Below are 14,919 nucleotides of genomic sequence, written 5' to 3' on the forward strand. Positions count from 1 at the left end.
GGCCACTTGAGTGCGCTCTTCACCGGATATCTCCATCTCGCCAGTTTTGTGTCAGTTTAAATTATATAGATAAATAAATGTGTTTGTAGCTTGTTTTCTACTTTGATTAAATCGTTCCCAGTGCTTCAAACAACATTTACCACATCGTAAGTGTGTTGTTTGTCTCAATCTGTTGCGTTTTGTTACGGGAGCGATGTTGTTTTTAATTCAAATGAAGCGCTATGCTAGTTGGCTAATGGTAAAATGAGTTTGATCGAATAGTTTCATATTACTTTCTTTCCCTGGAAGGAAGTTTTATTTCATTATAAGTTGTTGTTTGAGAATGGTGTAAATAACGTTTAAACGCCTTTTCGGGTTTGATAACGAGTTTGGGTGATTTTGAGACCGATATAAAGTTGGTTCGACGTTAGATGTAAGACGGATATTCATCCGCGAATAACGTCAAAAGATCTTTAGTTGATGAGTTTAAATGCATAAAATGGGGGTTATTTGTAAGGTATTAACTAGTTGACACAGACGACAGTTTTATTTGTTTCAATATTCCATAATGCGCTATAACGCTGAAGTGGTGGCCTGTTAGGGACCGTCTGCAAACTACGTGAAACGGGTAAAAATGATCAATTTCCCATTCGATTAAAAAACAGGCCTTTCGCCTTTAGTAGTAATAGGACTGTGTCGAGAGAGGCAGGAAGTGATTTAGGAGGAGAGAGGGAAGCAGCATCTGGAAAGGACTCAAACTGGGGTCTCCCAGGGCACAGATGCACCACAGTCCAAGTTCAATGTACAAACACAGTGGGCGTTTAAAAAAATTGTAATGGTATAATAGTGTCTATATTATTAATAATAAAATATAAAAAAGAAATCAAAGTTATTAAAAATTCTGAATCCAAAGAATTTATAATGGCCAATACCTTTTGATCATTTCTTATTCATTGATTGTAAAATGATGCCAAAATATGTGCTATGGATATTTAAACAAATATATTTTTTTACAAAGAATGTGTCTTATTACAAAAACAAAAAATGCGGTACTCCATCCTCACTCAGTGAAGCCTTTCACTCATATAAAATATAACATTTTCAGACCAAGTCTACACATTTGCAGTCAGGTTATCTTGCTTTACACTCCATTTTTTTAGATTAGATTCAACTTTATTGTCATTACACATATACAAGTACAGTGTAACGAAATGTAGTTAAGGTCTAACCAGAAGTGCAATTAGCAAGTGCAGGATATTCAGTTAGAATAAATACAGAATTTAAAATGATAAAACAAAGATTTAGCAAAACACTTAACACAGTTCTCGTTATCAGGCACAAGATGAAAAGCTCTTATGTTTTATTGGACAAATTCTGAAGTTTAAAATGCTGTTCATTTGTGGAAACATCCCAGGACATCTGTCATTGAAATCAATGATTGTTTTTCTTAATTGTCTTTTTAGAGGGTGATGACGCTGATACCATCATAAGTTCTTCATTTTGCAATGCATGCAACAACATTACAGCAGTCCAATTTTAGGACTGCATTCACCTTCCCAGAAATGATTGTTTTCCAAGATATTTAGAGAATGAAAATATCCGGTGTGGTATTGTCAGGGCCCATGTAGACCGCACTAACAACACACAGTGACTGTATCTAGGTATTTGAACCTGTTATTCTGACATGAAAGATATAAAAGCATGATGCAATGTTTAAAAAATGGACGTTTTGTATCTAGAGTTTTACAAAATTGCATCATGTGATTGTAAAACACAAGCATTGACAAACTAACAAACTTAATTTTATTGAACGATGTTGATAAAAATAACTCAACAGGTATAGCATTGCCATAGCAACACAAGGTTCAGGGTTCGATCCCAGATAATGCACATACTGATCAAAGTCCAGACGAATGCACTGCAAGTTGCTTTGGATAATGAGTTAAAAACTCATAAGAGTGCCTAGCATACTGTTCCTTAGAGGAACACATCGTAGTTGCTTTGAGTTTACTAATCAGATATTTGGATAAATGAATTCTAAAGCACACAGTTTGACTTCAAAGAGTGTGTCTTGTTATCTGTTTCACAGAACAACATTTACATGCTGGTTTTATGCACATAACTGTAACACAATGCATATCCTCTAGGGGCCGCTGTACTGCACACTATCTCATTTTTCATATTTCATTGGCTTTTGTTGTTTTACACTTTTGTGAAGTAAACCAACATCTAAGTGTTTGTCTAGGAACCGGTAACAAGCCAGACCCTTCAAAGACCCTTCTAGAGATAGAATGCTGTATATTTTATAAAAAATATCTTATCAGATTTAGATTTAATTCAATTGTGTGTGTCCTGATTTACATATGAGGCTTGAACAAGTAACAAGACACACCCCTTGAAATTGACACATCAAACTGTGTGCGTTTTAAATGAATTTAAACTGAATTTCAAACCGGTAAACTGCTAAATCTTTGCCAGTTTTTTTATTTGTTCCGTTTCAATAGCTTTTCTTGTGCTATAGTTAAATAAAACCAACATAAAACATGTCTTCTTTGAACCATTAACAACACACATCCATTAGATTTGAAATTTGTTTAAAAAATGAAACATGTAGATTAAATAACTCAGTTTTTATGCTTTGCAGACGGTCCCTATCCTAATACATTACATTATAATGTCTTTAGGGAGACTAAAACAAATGAAACGCACTTCGTGTTCTCTGCGTGCAATTCGAATTCAGCATGTCTCTTGTCATTGTGCTAAATCTTTAAAGAACTATAGATTTTGTCAGAGGCTGAATCTCTGACACATGTCAAAGCAACTTTACGTGGGTGGTTTTGAGATGGCTCAGGTAACAGACGTGTTTCAAACCGTCCCATGCATAATGAAGTCTGTTTTTCAAGTTACTTATCTTTTGTTCACCGTATTTCTTAAATGAATGTGTTAAAACTAGGGCTAACCCTGCTGTGGTTCATCCTCTTAACACACTGGCTCTTCCTTGCATTGATGGCTGTTACCTCCCCAAACAAGAGAGTGAATTCATTCACACAATCTTGGATGAAATCTTCACCTTTCAGAAGAAAGATGATCAGAAAAGGTAACATCACACATGGTGAGGGTTGGGATCACTTTATTGTCAGCAAATTTGATAAATGCATAAGATTTTAATGCAGTTTCTTTTTTTCATTTTTTCTCTCACCATCGGTCTGTAATGCAAAGGGTGCTAAAGTTAACAGATTTTACTCGAGTCATTTTTCATCTCATCCCTTGTTATTTGGCTTCCAATTTTATTTTTGACTAGTGACATATTGACCCCCCTATGCAAATTTTTTTAATATAAGATGGATAACACAATATATATTCATCCATGGCTTTCTTCATTGTTTAAATTTAAGAAAAAATCTAAAATTTTAGCTTTGGAAGTTTCCAATTTATGGTCAGTTCAATGCAGAACGACCCTATGATTCAGCACTCAAACCTTTCTTTTGAAATGTAGTTGCCTGCCTAAACTGCCACATCACTCAATTGTACTGTATATGTAGCTCCCAGGACGTCACGGAATGTTATCTCATCTCGTTTCTCTGTTGTAGCGTCCTACTATTCCCACCTCTTCCAAGCCGACTTCGCTTCCTAATTCACAAAACCACTTTGAACCACCCTGACCTCACCACCTTCTCTGTGGGTTGTGGCTGGGCTCGCAGAACTGTTCTCTGCCATTCCCATCTCAGGTACCTGATCAGATATCAAGTTGATACCTTTACTCTTTCAAGGAAAGATTGTTTCGTCATCTCATCAATATGGGGTTTTGCCAGGTTGCACGTGGAGGAAGATTGCAGAGAGACAGAGCACAGTTCCTATGAGCGACCGCACTGTCGGGGCAGGGGAATGGGGGCCAGAGGCAACCGCCGACCACCAGAAACCACATTCAACAACAGAAGAAGAGCCAGAAGGCCAGACAAGCCTGTTTATGTTCCGCGTGCTATAAGACAGAATGTGTCGGAAAACTTGCCAGATTTCGAACAACTGAACCTCAACCCTTGCGAGAACAGCTTGAGCACTTCAGAAGAATCCAGCTCTGAGGACATCATGAAGGGACCGCTTGTAACCAATCAGGAGCCAGACGTGAATAGTACAAACCAATCACTGAACGATCCTCCTGCCTGTGACCAGACCGTGCCTTTATTAACATCCATGACATTAGATGATCGAGATGATGAAAACTGTATAAACACAGTCGTTCCCACTGATGAAACTATCCAGCTACCCAACAGTGAAGAAACTGAACAGCTGTACTCTGAGGTAAGCAACAAAATGCTCTGCTTTTACTAGAAATATTATTTTATAAATAACTGCTGTCTCTTTTAACTGTTATGTTTTGTCTTTTTGTAATGGGGTTGTGTTAGGTCAAAGCCAACCTGAAACACAAGGATGTTGTCATACAGAAAACCTGCAATGACTATTCTGCTTTTGCAACTATCTGGCTCGACCAAAATGAGTTCTCCCATGTCATTGAGATCTATGACTTCCCTGACATCTTCAAAACTGATGATCTCCTCAATGCTTTTGTCGACTTCAGGTAATACATCACCTCTCTCTCTCTGTTCTGACAGGAATGTGTAAAACAATTTACTCACCCCGTTGTCATCCAAGATGTTTGTATTTTTTTCTTTAGTCGAAAAGAAATTTAGGTTTTGATGAAAACTTTGCAGGATTATTCTCCATATAGTGGACTTCAATGGACTCCAAACGGTTGAAGGTCAAAATTACAGTTTCAGTGCCACAAAATGACCGTTTTAAACAAAAAACTGACACAAAGACAATTGAATATGTGTCCTTGAACATTAAACAACTTTTGAACAGTCCTCCTCCACATTTGTAAACACTGACTCGGTACTTTCTAGGTCAGTAATTACATGAAGTCGTGATCGCGCTTCACAGAACAGAGCAAGATGAGCATTTGTGTTTATAAAGCATATACATTTAAAAAAAATGAAAATGGCCGAACGTTTCGTTAGACCCTTATTCATCGTCTCGTAGATTTAAAGCCCTTTGAAGCTGCACTGAAATTGTAATTTTGACCTTCAACCGTTTGGAGTCCACTGAAGTCCACTATATGGAGAATAATCCTGGAATATTTTCATCCAAAAAAAAATTTCGACTAAAGAAAAAAGATATAAACATCTTGTATGACAACAGGGTTGAGTAAAATATCATGAAAATGAATGTTGAAAGTGAAGTTCTTAAATTCTTAAATCTAACATAAATATGACACACTTGTTTGTTTACAGTGAGGGGGGCATGAAGATCAATTGGGTAAATGACACTCATGCACTCGGTATATTCTCAAGTCAGGCAGCAGGTATTATTTCAAGCCCACAACTGTTATTTTATTATCATTATCATAAATGTACAATCTGTATCTGTGATGTGCGTTCCTTATATATCTGTTTCTCTTGTTAGCTGAACAGGCGCTCTCCCTTAAGCACCCATTACTGAAGACCCGTCCTCTGTCAGAGGGAAGTCAGAAAGCAAAGTGGAAAGCAATGAGACGAGCAGGTATAACATATCCAGAACTATTTATCATTTTAGCATATATATGTACAAGATGAAACTTCAGAAATAGTATTTGAAAATTCTTAACAACAACAATTATTGTATTACAACACACATGAACAATTATAATGCATCATACCCTTTAATAACCCTTTATATTGTGTTTTACATCTACAATTTACAAATATTTACTCATCAAATGTATGCGCTAATGTACAGGCAGCCGGTTGTTATCGCAGAAATAAGCCCCCGACAGTGTGATCAGGACCCGTTGTGAAGTGGAGGGTTTTGGATCACACTGAAGGGGCTTATTTCGCGATAACAGCCGGCTGCTTGTCACGAACAGGCATTTTGGTTTAATCATTTGTACATATAATGTCATGTATGGTATTATTAAAAGACATTGTAACAAGATTCAATAAGAGGAAGGAAGGAGACGGGAACCGGCAAACATTCAAACATATTTAATTAAGAAATAATTCACTGGTGACTGTCTGAGACGCACACAAACCATAACTAAAAGCCAGTCCTGGTCCTCGCTCACTGACAGTCCAGTCGCTCGTCCTCTTATGCTCCCGTTCTCCTCCGTGATATGAGACCAGTGCGCGCACAGCTCACACACCGGCCTTGAAACCCGGCTCTCACCCCGCCTACCTTACTGCAGACATATTTATATTTCATTTGTTAAATAAACTGTCCAAATGATTTGCTGCAAAATGTACTATTTATAGGCACATGTCTATAGGTAAAACAATCATTTTTGTTTCATTCTGTGATCTACTAACAATATTTCTGCCAAATTTGCGGAAAGAAATCTGAAGAAACGGGTGAAAATAGCAGAAAAGGCTATTATTTGTTTGCTCTGAATTTTTTCTGAGCTCAAATAAATAAGTTCATATTCCCTTTTCAGCAATACAACAGTTATATTTGTACCTGTATTTAGGAAAATTTACAAAATTATAGTTTTTATGTGATAACCTTGATTTTACTCCCAGTTTTCATGCGTCTTGTCATGCTGTGAGTCTTTCACATTGCTTTTGGATGGACTAAATGTCACTCCAGAGGTTTGATTTTGTTGAAATTCAACAGACACTGGAGTGGAATGGCCAAAATACATCTAGAAATTGTGAATATATGAAAATTTAGAATGGTCTCTTCATTTTCTTCCGTGGCTGTAAAGCGTGAACTTGGGATTTTTGTCACATGTTGTTAACTTGTATCATTTGAGTTGTTCAAAATCAGCTGATATCACAATAGGTACAATGTCTCTTTTTATATGTTTATTGACAAGTACTTGTTGTCACACAGAATTTATTCAGCCGGTGAAGGAGAGGCCACGTACAGACACAGAGGTCGCTCGGCGGATGGTGACCAGAGCACTGGGTTTGAGAGGAGGATCAAAAGACAAGCGGTTCTGACTCCAAAAAGACTATAGTTTTTACAAAATCTCAAAGCGATTACTAAACGGCCACAATTCACTCTCTCAATCTTTTTTTAAATGTAAAGAACAGCTCACATTTTGCTGTTCTCCCCGCTGACAGTTGTGTATGACTTTATAAACGAATAATAGAGCGAGTAATCCCATGATGCATTGATGTGAATGTAAAGTGAATCTTAATCGCAATGCGTTTGGCATCTCACAAGCGTTCCAGTTATTCATTTCCTGAGCTCTGTTCTATTGTAGAAACCTGCCGATGGTTTATTGACCATCTGATTGTGTTTTCTGGTAAGCATTTAAGCACCTTTTTTCTTCGCTTCTTTCAAGTCGGAAATGTGGCTTGGGAAAACAGCCTTGTTTATTTTAGCCTGCTTGGTTACCTCTTACTAACACATCTGGCATCTCTTACATCTGGTCTAACTATTACAAACACACCTTTTCATTAACAGTGACTTAATTCAATTAGGACGAGACATTTTGGTAACACTTACAATAGGCTGCTATTTGTTAACAGGAATGAAAGCTTTAGCTAACAATGAACAATTATAGTTTTTCAAATTTATTAATCCTTGTTAATGTCAATACAATTATTCATGTTAGTTCACGGTGCATTAACTCATGTTAACAGACACAACGTTTGATTAAAAAAATGTATTAATGCTAAAAGGAACATGAAGTAAGAATAATAAATGCTGTAGAAGAAATGAACATTGTTAGATCATGTTAACTAATGCATTAAGTAACTGTTTATTAGATATATAGAATTAATTTGATAGACCCTCTAAAGCAATTTCTTAAACTGTTTATTCTGGACTCCATTCTTGAATCTATTGAGTGAAGTCAGTGCCAGACATCTTATCAGGGAATTAAAGCAAACAAGACCGGAACACTGAGAAGGAATGATCACATTTGTTTTGTTATGAATGGCATTCCTTCACAGGAATCTGTTGTTTCTTAGAGTTTGGATTTTAAGCACAGTGTATGTTTGGGATTTGAATGTTTTGGGGATTGAAAAGGAGACAGTGTTGCATTTTTGGCACATTAAATACTATGTATAAATAAAACAGATGTATTACTTGCAGCTAAATGGAACTTGATTCTGTAGTTGTACAATATTTGATTTAAGGATTGATTTGATTCCACATTAAATTGACATGTTTATTTATTGTCTGAATATGTTTTTGTGTACTTTGAGAGACGTTTCAGAAATATTCTGCATATAAAATTTAACTAGAAAGGGAGTGAAACAATAAATATGTAGAAGTGTAACATTGTCTTGTGTTGGTTTTATTGCATTGTCATTTTTTAACTTGTTTCTTCTGTTGTTCTTACAGAACTGTTGGCCCTTCAGAAATAAAAACTCAAAATAAAACGCATTTATTGCTCCATTCTTTTATTATTGAAAGCAATGTGAAGGTTTCATGATGTGTGTTGTTCTACTCAAACACACAGTTTATCTTAAAACCATGTAACTGGTTGTAGTTACCCTCATAAAACGGAGGGAGCTTTTTTCAAAAGACGCTTCACAAATACGCAAGAAAATCATAGTTTCACATTGCATACATATTAAACACAATCCCTGACTGAACGTAATAAATTACTCGACGTGCAGCTCTGTACATTAGATAGTACAGTTGCAGGTTTGTTTATGGAACATAATACAGAAAAAAGCCCAAGGAAAAAAGAGCTAATGATGATCCCAGTTTGTGTTACAGTTATATATGCCATGAGTTCATCATGACAAGCAACAGAAATGCACTCGGTACAGTACAATTCACAAAATGAAATACTTTCGGTTTGGAAAGCTAGCATCAGGAGGAGTCGATCTGCATTTCAACCTAAACATGTACACTTAGAGGTCGGTCAACAGAGCAGATGCCCGTGTCTGCTCTTGAAGTGCTGGTGTCTCTCTAGTGGTCAGTTATGTTTCAACAGTCTTGAGTGATAGTTTGCAGCATCCTCCACTGAGAGCCTTCGGTTTGATTTTCTCTGTCTCTTCTATCTATGGTACAACTGGTTGCTCATTCCAGGGTATTCATCCATGTCTGAACTCCGTGAGCCACCTAGCAAAAAAGAGGTAGAGGTTAAATTACTCACATGTAACATGTTCAATTTGATACGATGCAAAACATTTTTGCCTTCTGGAAATGGGAAGTTGACAAATAAACCGCCCTATGGTGTGACAGCAATAATGTAGAAAATATATGAATAATAATATAAAATATATGTAAGGGATAGATCATCCAAAAATCTGAAATCTGTCAGAAATATTATATTGACATTTGATATTTTTTATACTAACAGGAATAAATGAAAAAGACTTCAAAACACTTGCCTGTATGACAGTTATACGTCCATATTCTGTGTCCATCATAGCGACACTTGCACTTCAAAACATTGTTGGTGTAATCTGATTCTGCTACATCATAGTTAGGATTGATCACAACCTATGAAACGAGTAATTTCTGTAAGAACTCAACGCACATGTTCAATTTGTTTTCTGATTTCAATTTGCGTTTATTGTACCTGGAAAATATAATCTCCTGGTTTCACATCTGTGATGTCGATCCACTGACAGTCAATGTCGTGTCTATAGGTGTCCCAGCAGCCAACGGTGATGCCCTGCTCCCCAAAGTTGGCGCAAAGATATCGTTTCTGAATGCCTGCATTAAAGAAAATGGCAATTGTTGAACATTTATTCTTAAAAAAGACTTTATGATTGTTAGTTTTGTCATTTAAAGGGATGGTTACACAAAATCAAAATGATGTAATCTTTTATTCACCGTTCAAAACCTGTTTATGAATCTTTCTTCTGTGTTTTGTGTCCATAAAATAAAAGTTAATGTGAGCCAATGTTATTTGGTTACCAACAGCCTTCAAAACATTTGTTGTGCTATAAATAAAGTCATACAGGTTGGGAAAGACACGGGGCTGAATATTTCATGATTTATTTTTATTTTCAGCAGAAAGCCCCAAACACAAAACTGTGATCAAAAGGTAGGTAGGTTACTTTTAGTTTCTAATGGTGCTTTAGTCTATAACTGCATCCAATAGTCTGGTGAGTTCTCACCTTCATCACACTGAGTGTCCTCCAAACAGAAACTGGCCTTGTGACCTTCTGCAATCTTGGTACCATTCAGACTCAGAAGATCATAGTGTGTAAAGACCTCCATACTGTGATAATGCCTGCACAAATAAACAAGATGATACCCATCATCACATGGCTGTATTTCAAAATCAAACTTTATTTTGTGATCCGAGATGATCTTGCCTGTGACACTCGTGCCAGGTCCAGGCGTGGTATCCCAGCTTGGGTCTGAAGTCGGATTGCCCCAAGTTATGGATCTGGGATGAGAAACGGAGCAGGCGTCGGTACGAGCTGTGGTCGCCTTGTTTCGCCGTGCTGGAGAGGCAGTTCTCTTCAAGGGCGCACTGCAGGGCGTACATGGGCCTGTCCTCCAGATAGGTGGTCTGCTCCACGATCTGAGCATTTAGCACCAGGTCAGGGGCCGCTGTGAGTCATGAGTTCAGAGGTCAGCAAGAGCAAATTCCTCCATGCAGTTAGATTGAGGTTTAGATTGCCAGCTCAATACATCACACAGACAGACTAACCGGTGGTATATTATCATTGTTTATGAAGGTGATCGATCGTGTTTCTAGAGATGTATTGCTAAGAGCTAGAATTAAACTCTTAAAGGGATACTTCAGCCAGGAAACTAAATTTCCCCATGTTTTATCCTAACTGAATATGACTTTCTTCTTGAAGTCAGTCATACCGTATTGAAATGACAAGTACATGATGACAAAACGTTCATTTATGGGGTGCACTGTCAATTCAACGATGTCATGATGTCATCATAGCCATGAACTCAAATGTACCCCAGTTCACAATGAATAAAAGCATCTGACAAACACAAGTAAATGTCTTACTGTCTGAGCACGAGACTCCAGCAGCGAAGCGTCCGCCTCCTTTCGGGCAGTTGAGATGTTTCCCGTGATGGAGACACTGAGTGAGACTCATCTCAGTCCCTGAACATCTGACCCCACTCATCACAACATGATCAGCACTGCTGTCTCCAGACCAGTACCACGTCTCCTACACGAAAACACACATTAGGCTACACATAATAACACTATTTCATTTCTTCATATAAAATCACTTAATTCATTGCTGAGTGCAAAATGATTACGCTTTTATTTTAGTGCATTTCATCATGGGAATGAAAAATCGTGCGACATCGGACGCGTCATTTCACCTCCTTACCAAACGAGGGCGCTGTGCTTACATTTTTCACACGTGACTTGGGCAGCTGTTTAAGCGATTGTTTCTCATTACAGCTGTTGCGTAAGTGTAGCGGTCTGAAAAAGCATTCTGTACCCCACGGAAAGTCTTTCAAAACGTATTACTGAACAAACATATGTTCATGGTGAGTAACGGTAAAGCATGATTTCGGTTTTCCATGTGTTTTGTCTCTTGAGCTGACTCATTCTAGCCTCCCTCACTCATCTGAAAGATAAGCTCCTCGCGAGACATTTTCTGTCTTATTTTCCATGTGCTCTCTCTCTCTCTCCCTCTCTCTCTTCCTTCCTCTACCCCTCTTTTCCACACATGCTGTCTGGAAAGACCCGCCGGTCCAGACCGTCAGATAAATCTTGTTTTAATGATCACCCTGACATCTGGAAGTCGTTTCTTGCAAATTTTGAGCTTTGGTTACGGTCCTACAGAAACGTGACAAGCTACCAAAACAAGTGCACAAACATCCTAACGCGTTTTTAACATAAATAATGAAAGATCTCAATAATCGTTTGAGTTCCTTTAAAGAAAAACGACCGCTTAAACATCCCACGTGTTTCTCAAGACTCTTTTCATCGTCACACTAATGCACACATGATAGTAGATTTGGTTTGCGACGTGAGGTCGACGCCATTACGTCCAAATTGTCTTGACACGCGGCCACGCGCCTCAATTACTGGAGAATTTCAGCCATCCTCATAATAACATTTAATAATGGCATTAGCCTGCAGTGGCACTTTGGAGTTTTCAGTTTCCACTCATTAAACCGCCCGTCAAACTGATCCTATAGCTTTTATAATATATAAATGGTTTCCAGAGCTGAATTTGTAAGTTTATCACCAGGATGTCATTCAAGTACAAGCGCCCCAAGCTCTTAAAGGGATAGTTCACCCAAAAATAAATAATACGAAAATGTATTCATCATTTACTCGAATTGTTTCAAATCTGTTTCAGTTGGTTTGTTTTGATGAGCACAGAGAAAGATGTTTGGACGAATGCTTGTAACCAAACAGTTATTGGCCATCATTGACTACTATAGTATGACAATGGTAGTCAAAAGTGCGCCAGAACTGTTAGTCTTTCTACATTCTTCAAAATATCTTCTTTTGTGTTCAACAGAACAAAGACATTTATACAGATTTGGAACAATTTGAGGGTGAGTAAATGAAGATTTTAGGGTGGACTGATCCTTTAAGATATCATCCTAAAAAGTGGAAATGTACTCACCCTTGTGTCATTCTAAATCTGGTTAACTTTTCTTTCTATTACGGAACACAAAAGAAGATATTTTGAAGAATGTTGGTAACCAAACAACATTGGGCCTCCCATTGAATGAACAAAACCAAAAAGACATTTCTCAAAATATCTTCTTTTGTGTTTGACATTAAACAAGTGTAATATACAGGTTTTGAATGACGTGGGGGTGGATAAAAGACACATTTAATTCTTGCCAACACTTTTACTATGGAATCCTAAAAAAAAACGTTTGTTGTATGAAAAAGTGATACCACATTAGCCACAAGGCGTGTCAAATGAAAAACAAATGGGGACTTCTTTCTTTATTTACCTGAAATGCATGGCTGGCGAAGCCTAATCCCAGCTGTCTGCAGACCACCATCGCCTCTATGATCCCCCAGTTTTCACTACAAATGGTTCCCCACACCAGAGAACCATTCCTCTCAGCTAGAACCTCCACACGTCCCTCATACGGGTTTCTTCCTCCGCTTAAACGAATCTATAGCGATGGAATTAAATAGTTTAATGAGGTTTCTTTTTCATTCCATTATTTCTTGTGTGAGCTTTCCATTTCAGCACATTCATTAAATGTTGTGTGAAAGTTCTTACCCTCTTTTGGAAGCCCATGGCCGGTACATTACAACGTACGCCAGCGTCTTCCTCATGACTGCAGCCCAACGCATCATTATTGAAGTAGCAGTCAGTGAGCGACTTCTCAAATCCAGAGCACTCTACCTCGTTCATATGGACCGGACCCATTCCTGAGAAAATCGAAGAGCGAATTCCAATGAACATCGAGTGTCATACACAGAACAAGCATTCCTTTGCATGAAATGTAAGATGTGCCAGAAAGTTGTATTTATAAGTTAACATCACATGAATTTTCTTTCGGGAGGTGTGTTGTATCTCGGGAGAGCTGGAGTGTGTTTGTATTTGTTTAGTCTGTATCACAAGCATGGAGTCATGGTGATGTTTACTATCTGATTTTCAAGTACACTGTCAACTTTATCGCTTGAGAAAATAAGACTTTAGAGAGTCGGAGAAAGGGATGTGAATGGGAAAAGAGAATTATACAAATGAATACTTGCAGTTTGGTAGGTGCTTTAAAGTTTTGTTCTCATAGCTGAAGAATTAAGTGAAGATCCTATGCAATAAATCTACAAAATGAACGAAAGACTGCAATGTGGTTCCCGTTTCGTTTGTAAAGCGTTCTCAAACCCTTTCCCTTATATTGACAGTTGGATGCAAATGTCTGATGAAAATGAAATAAACTCCATTTCAGATTTCCTGTGTGCAAAATGTTTAAATATACATTAAAAAAATACAAAGTAAACAAAAATGTTTGAGAATCTTAAAGAGATAGTTCACCCATCAATGAAAAATCATTTACTAACTTTCTTGTCATTTCAAACCTGTTCGACTTTTTTGCCGCAGAACACAAAACACATAGCAGTGGTACTCATTCACTTGCATTGGTTTTTATGTCCATAGCATAACATTTATAGGTACCGCTGTTATTCGGTTACCAACTTTCCTCAAAATATATTTTTTGTGTTTTGCAGAAGAGAGTCATACAGGTTTGAAATGACAAGAAAGTGAATAAATGATGACAGAATTTTTTATTTTTGGGTGAACTATCCCTTTAATGCATGTGTATGTGCATGTGTATTTCTCTTATGTGTATTACTGTTTATGCAAAAAAGTGTGCATGCAAGTTTTAAGCCTGTCTGAAGACTCTGTACGTCTCCAGTTGGAGAACAGATGTTTGAGAACACAGCTGAGTCTCCTGGCTCAGGAATGCTCTAATGCATCTGATCAAAGATACTTTAAAAGGCTGTGATCCATGACTGTCTGGTGAAGGCCAAAGACTACTGCTGTCATTTCAATTCAAGTGTGAGAAGCAAAACATTCATGATAGATGTTCATATTCTACGTACGTTTTTCAATAAGTGAAATAAGAGAGAATGCACACTGACCTTGTCCTAACTTTGCCCCAGTAAAAGCCTCTTTGGCGCTACCATAGCCCAGCTCTCGACACACCACAGTGGCGGCCCTCAGGTCCCAGTTATCGTGACAGATCGTACCCCAGACTCCATTCTTTAGCACCTCCACTCGCCCCTCACCAACATTCGCACCTCCCCGCAGACGCACCAGGGGTTGCTAGAAAATCATACATAAAGGAAATTAATGGGATAATTTTAAGGTTAGAAACAACATTTTCAGTTGATGCTAGGCTAGGTTATCAGGGCATTGCTCATGTGTTCTGAGCGTCTTTAGCTTTATGTTGCTGAGAAGTTTAACACACACAAAGGAGGTTTCGCCATCTTGGTAGCATCGCTGCTAGTACGTTCAATGCAGTGTTTTGTTTTTCTTTTTGATTTTAAAATATAACTATGGTAGGTCGGTCTTGCTGTGTTAA

General features: G+C 37.8%; 2 protein-coding genes across 2 annotated transcripts in view; one reads left to right on the forward strand and one right to left on the reverse strand.

Annotated features, from left to right (window-relative positions):
- On the forward strand, positions 1 to 8,356 carry r3hcc1 (R3H domain and coiled-coil containing 1). The gene is made up of 8 exons (XM_079447860.1): positions 1 to 146; positions 2,933 to 3,076; positions 3,570 to 3,707; positions 3,792 to 4,278; positions 4,383 to 4,555; positions 5,268 to 5,338; positions 5,440 to 5,535; positions 6,841 to 8,356. Exons 4-8 carry the CDS (start codon positions 3,865 to 3,867, stop codon positions 6,948 to 6,950), a joined length of 864 nt encoding a protein of 287 aa, XP_079303986.1. The 5' UTR covers positions 1 to 146; positions 2,933 to 3,076; positions 3,570 to 3,707; positions 3,792 to 3,864; the 3' UTR covers positions 6,951 to 8,356.
- Positions 8,353 to 14,919, reverse strand: part of loxl2a (lysyl oxidase-like 2a) — a 22,157-nt gene continuing 15,590 nt past the window's right edge. Inside the window, exons 6-14 of the mRNA XM_079447859.1 lie at positions 14,477 to 14,660; positions 13,110 to 13,261; positions 12,832 to 12,999; positions 10,901 to 11,066; positions 10,242 to 10,482; positions 10,041 to 10,156; positions 9,497 to 9,633; positions 9,306 to 9,417; positions 8,353 to 9,033 (exon numbers count right to left, since the gene is read on the reverse strand). Of these exons, the coding sequence (XP_079303985.1) occupies positions 8,969 to 9,033; positions 9,306 to 9,417; positions 9,497 to 9,633; positions 10,041 to 10,156; positions 10,242 to 10,482; positions 10,901 to 11,066; positions 12,832 to 12,999; positions 13,110 to 13,261; positions 14,477 to 14,660 (1,341 nt within the window). The 3' untranslated portion in view covers positions 8,353 to 8,968. The remainder of the gene's footprint in view (positions 9,034 to 9,305; positions 9,418 to 9,496; positions 9,634 to 10,040; positions 10,157 to 10,241; positions 10,483 to 10,900; positions 11,067 to 12,831; positions 13,000 to 13,109; positions 13,262 to 14,476; positions 14,661 to 14,919) is intronic.

Source organism: Barbatula barbatula (assembly GCF_947034865.1).
Source record: "Barbatula barbatula genome assembly, chromosome: 24".
Taxonomy (NCBI): Eukaryota; Metazoa; Chordata; class Actinopteri; order Cypriniformes; family Nemacheilidae; genus Barbatula; species Barbatula barbatula.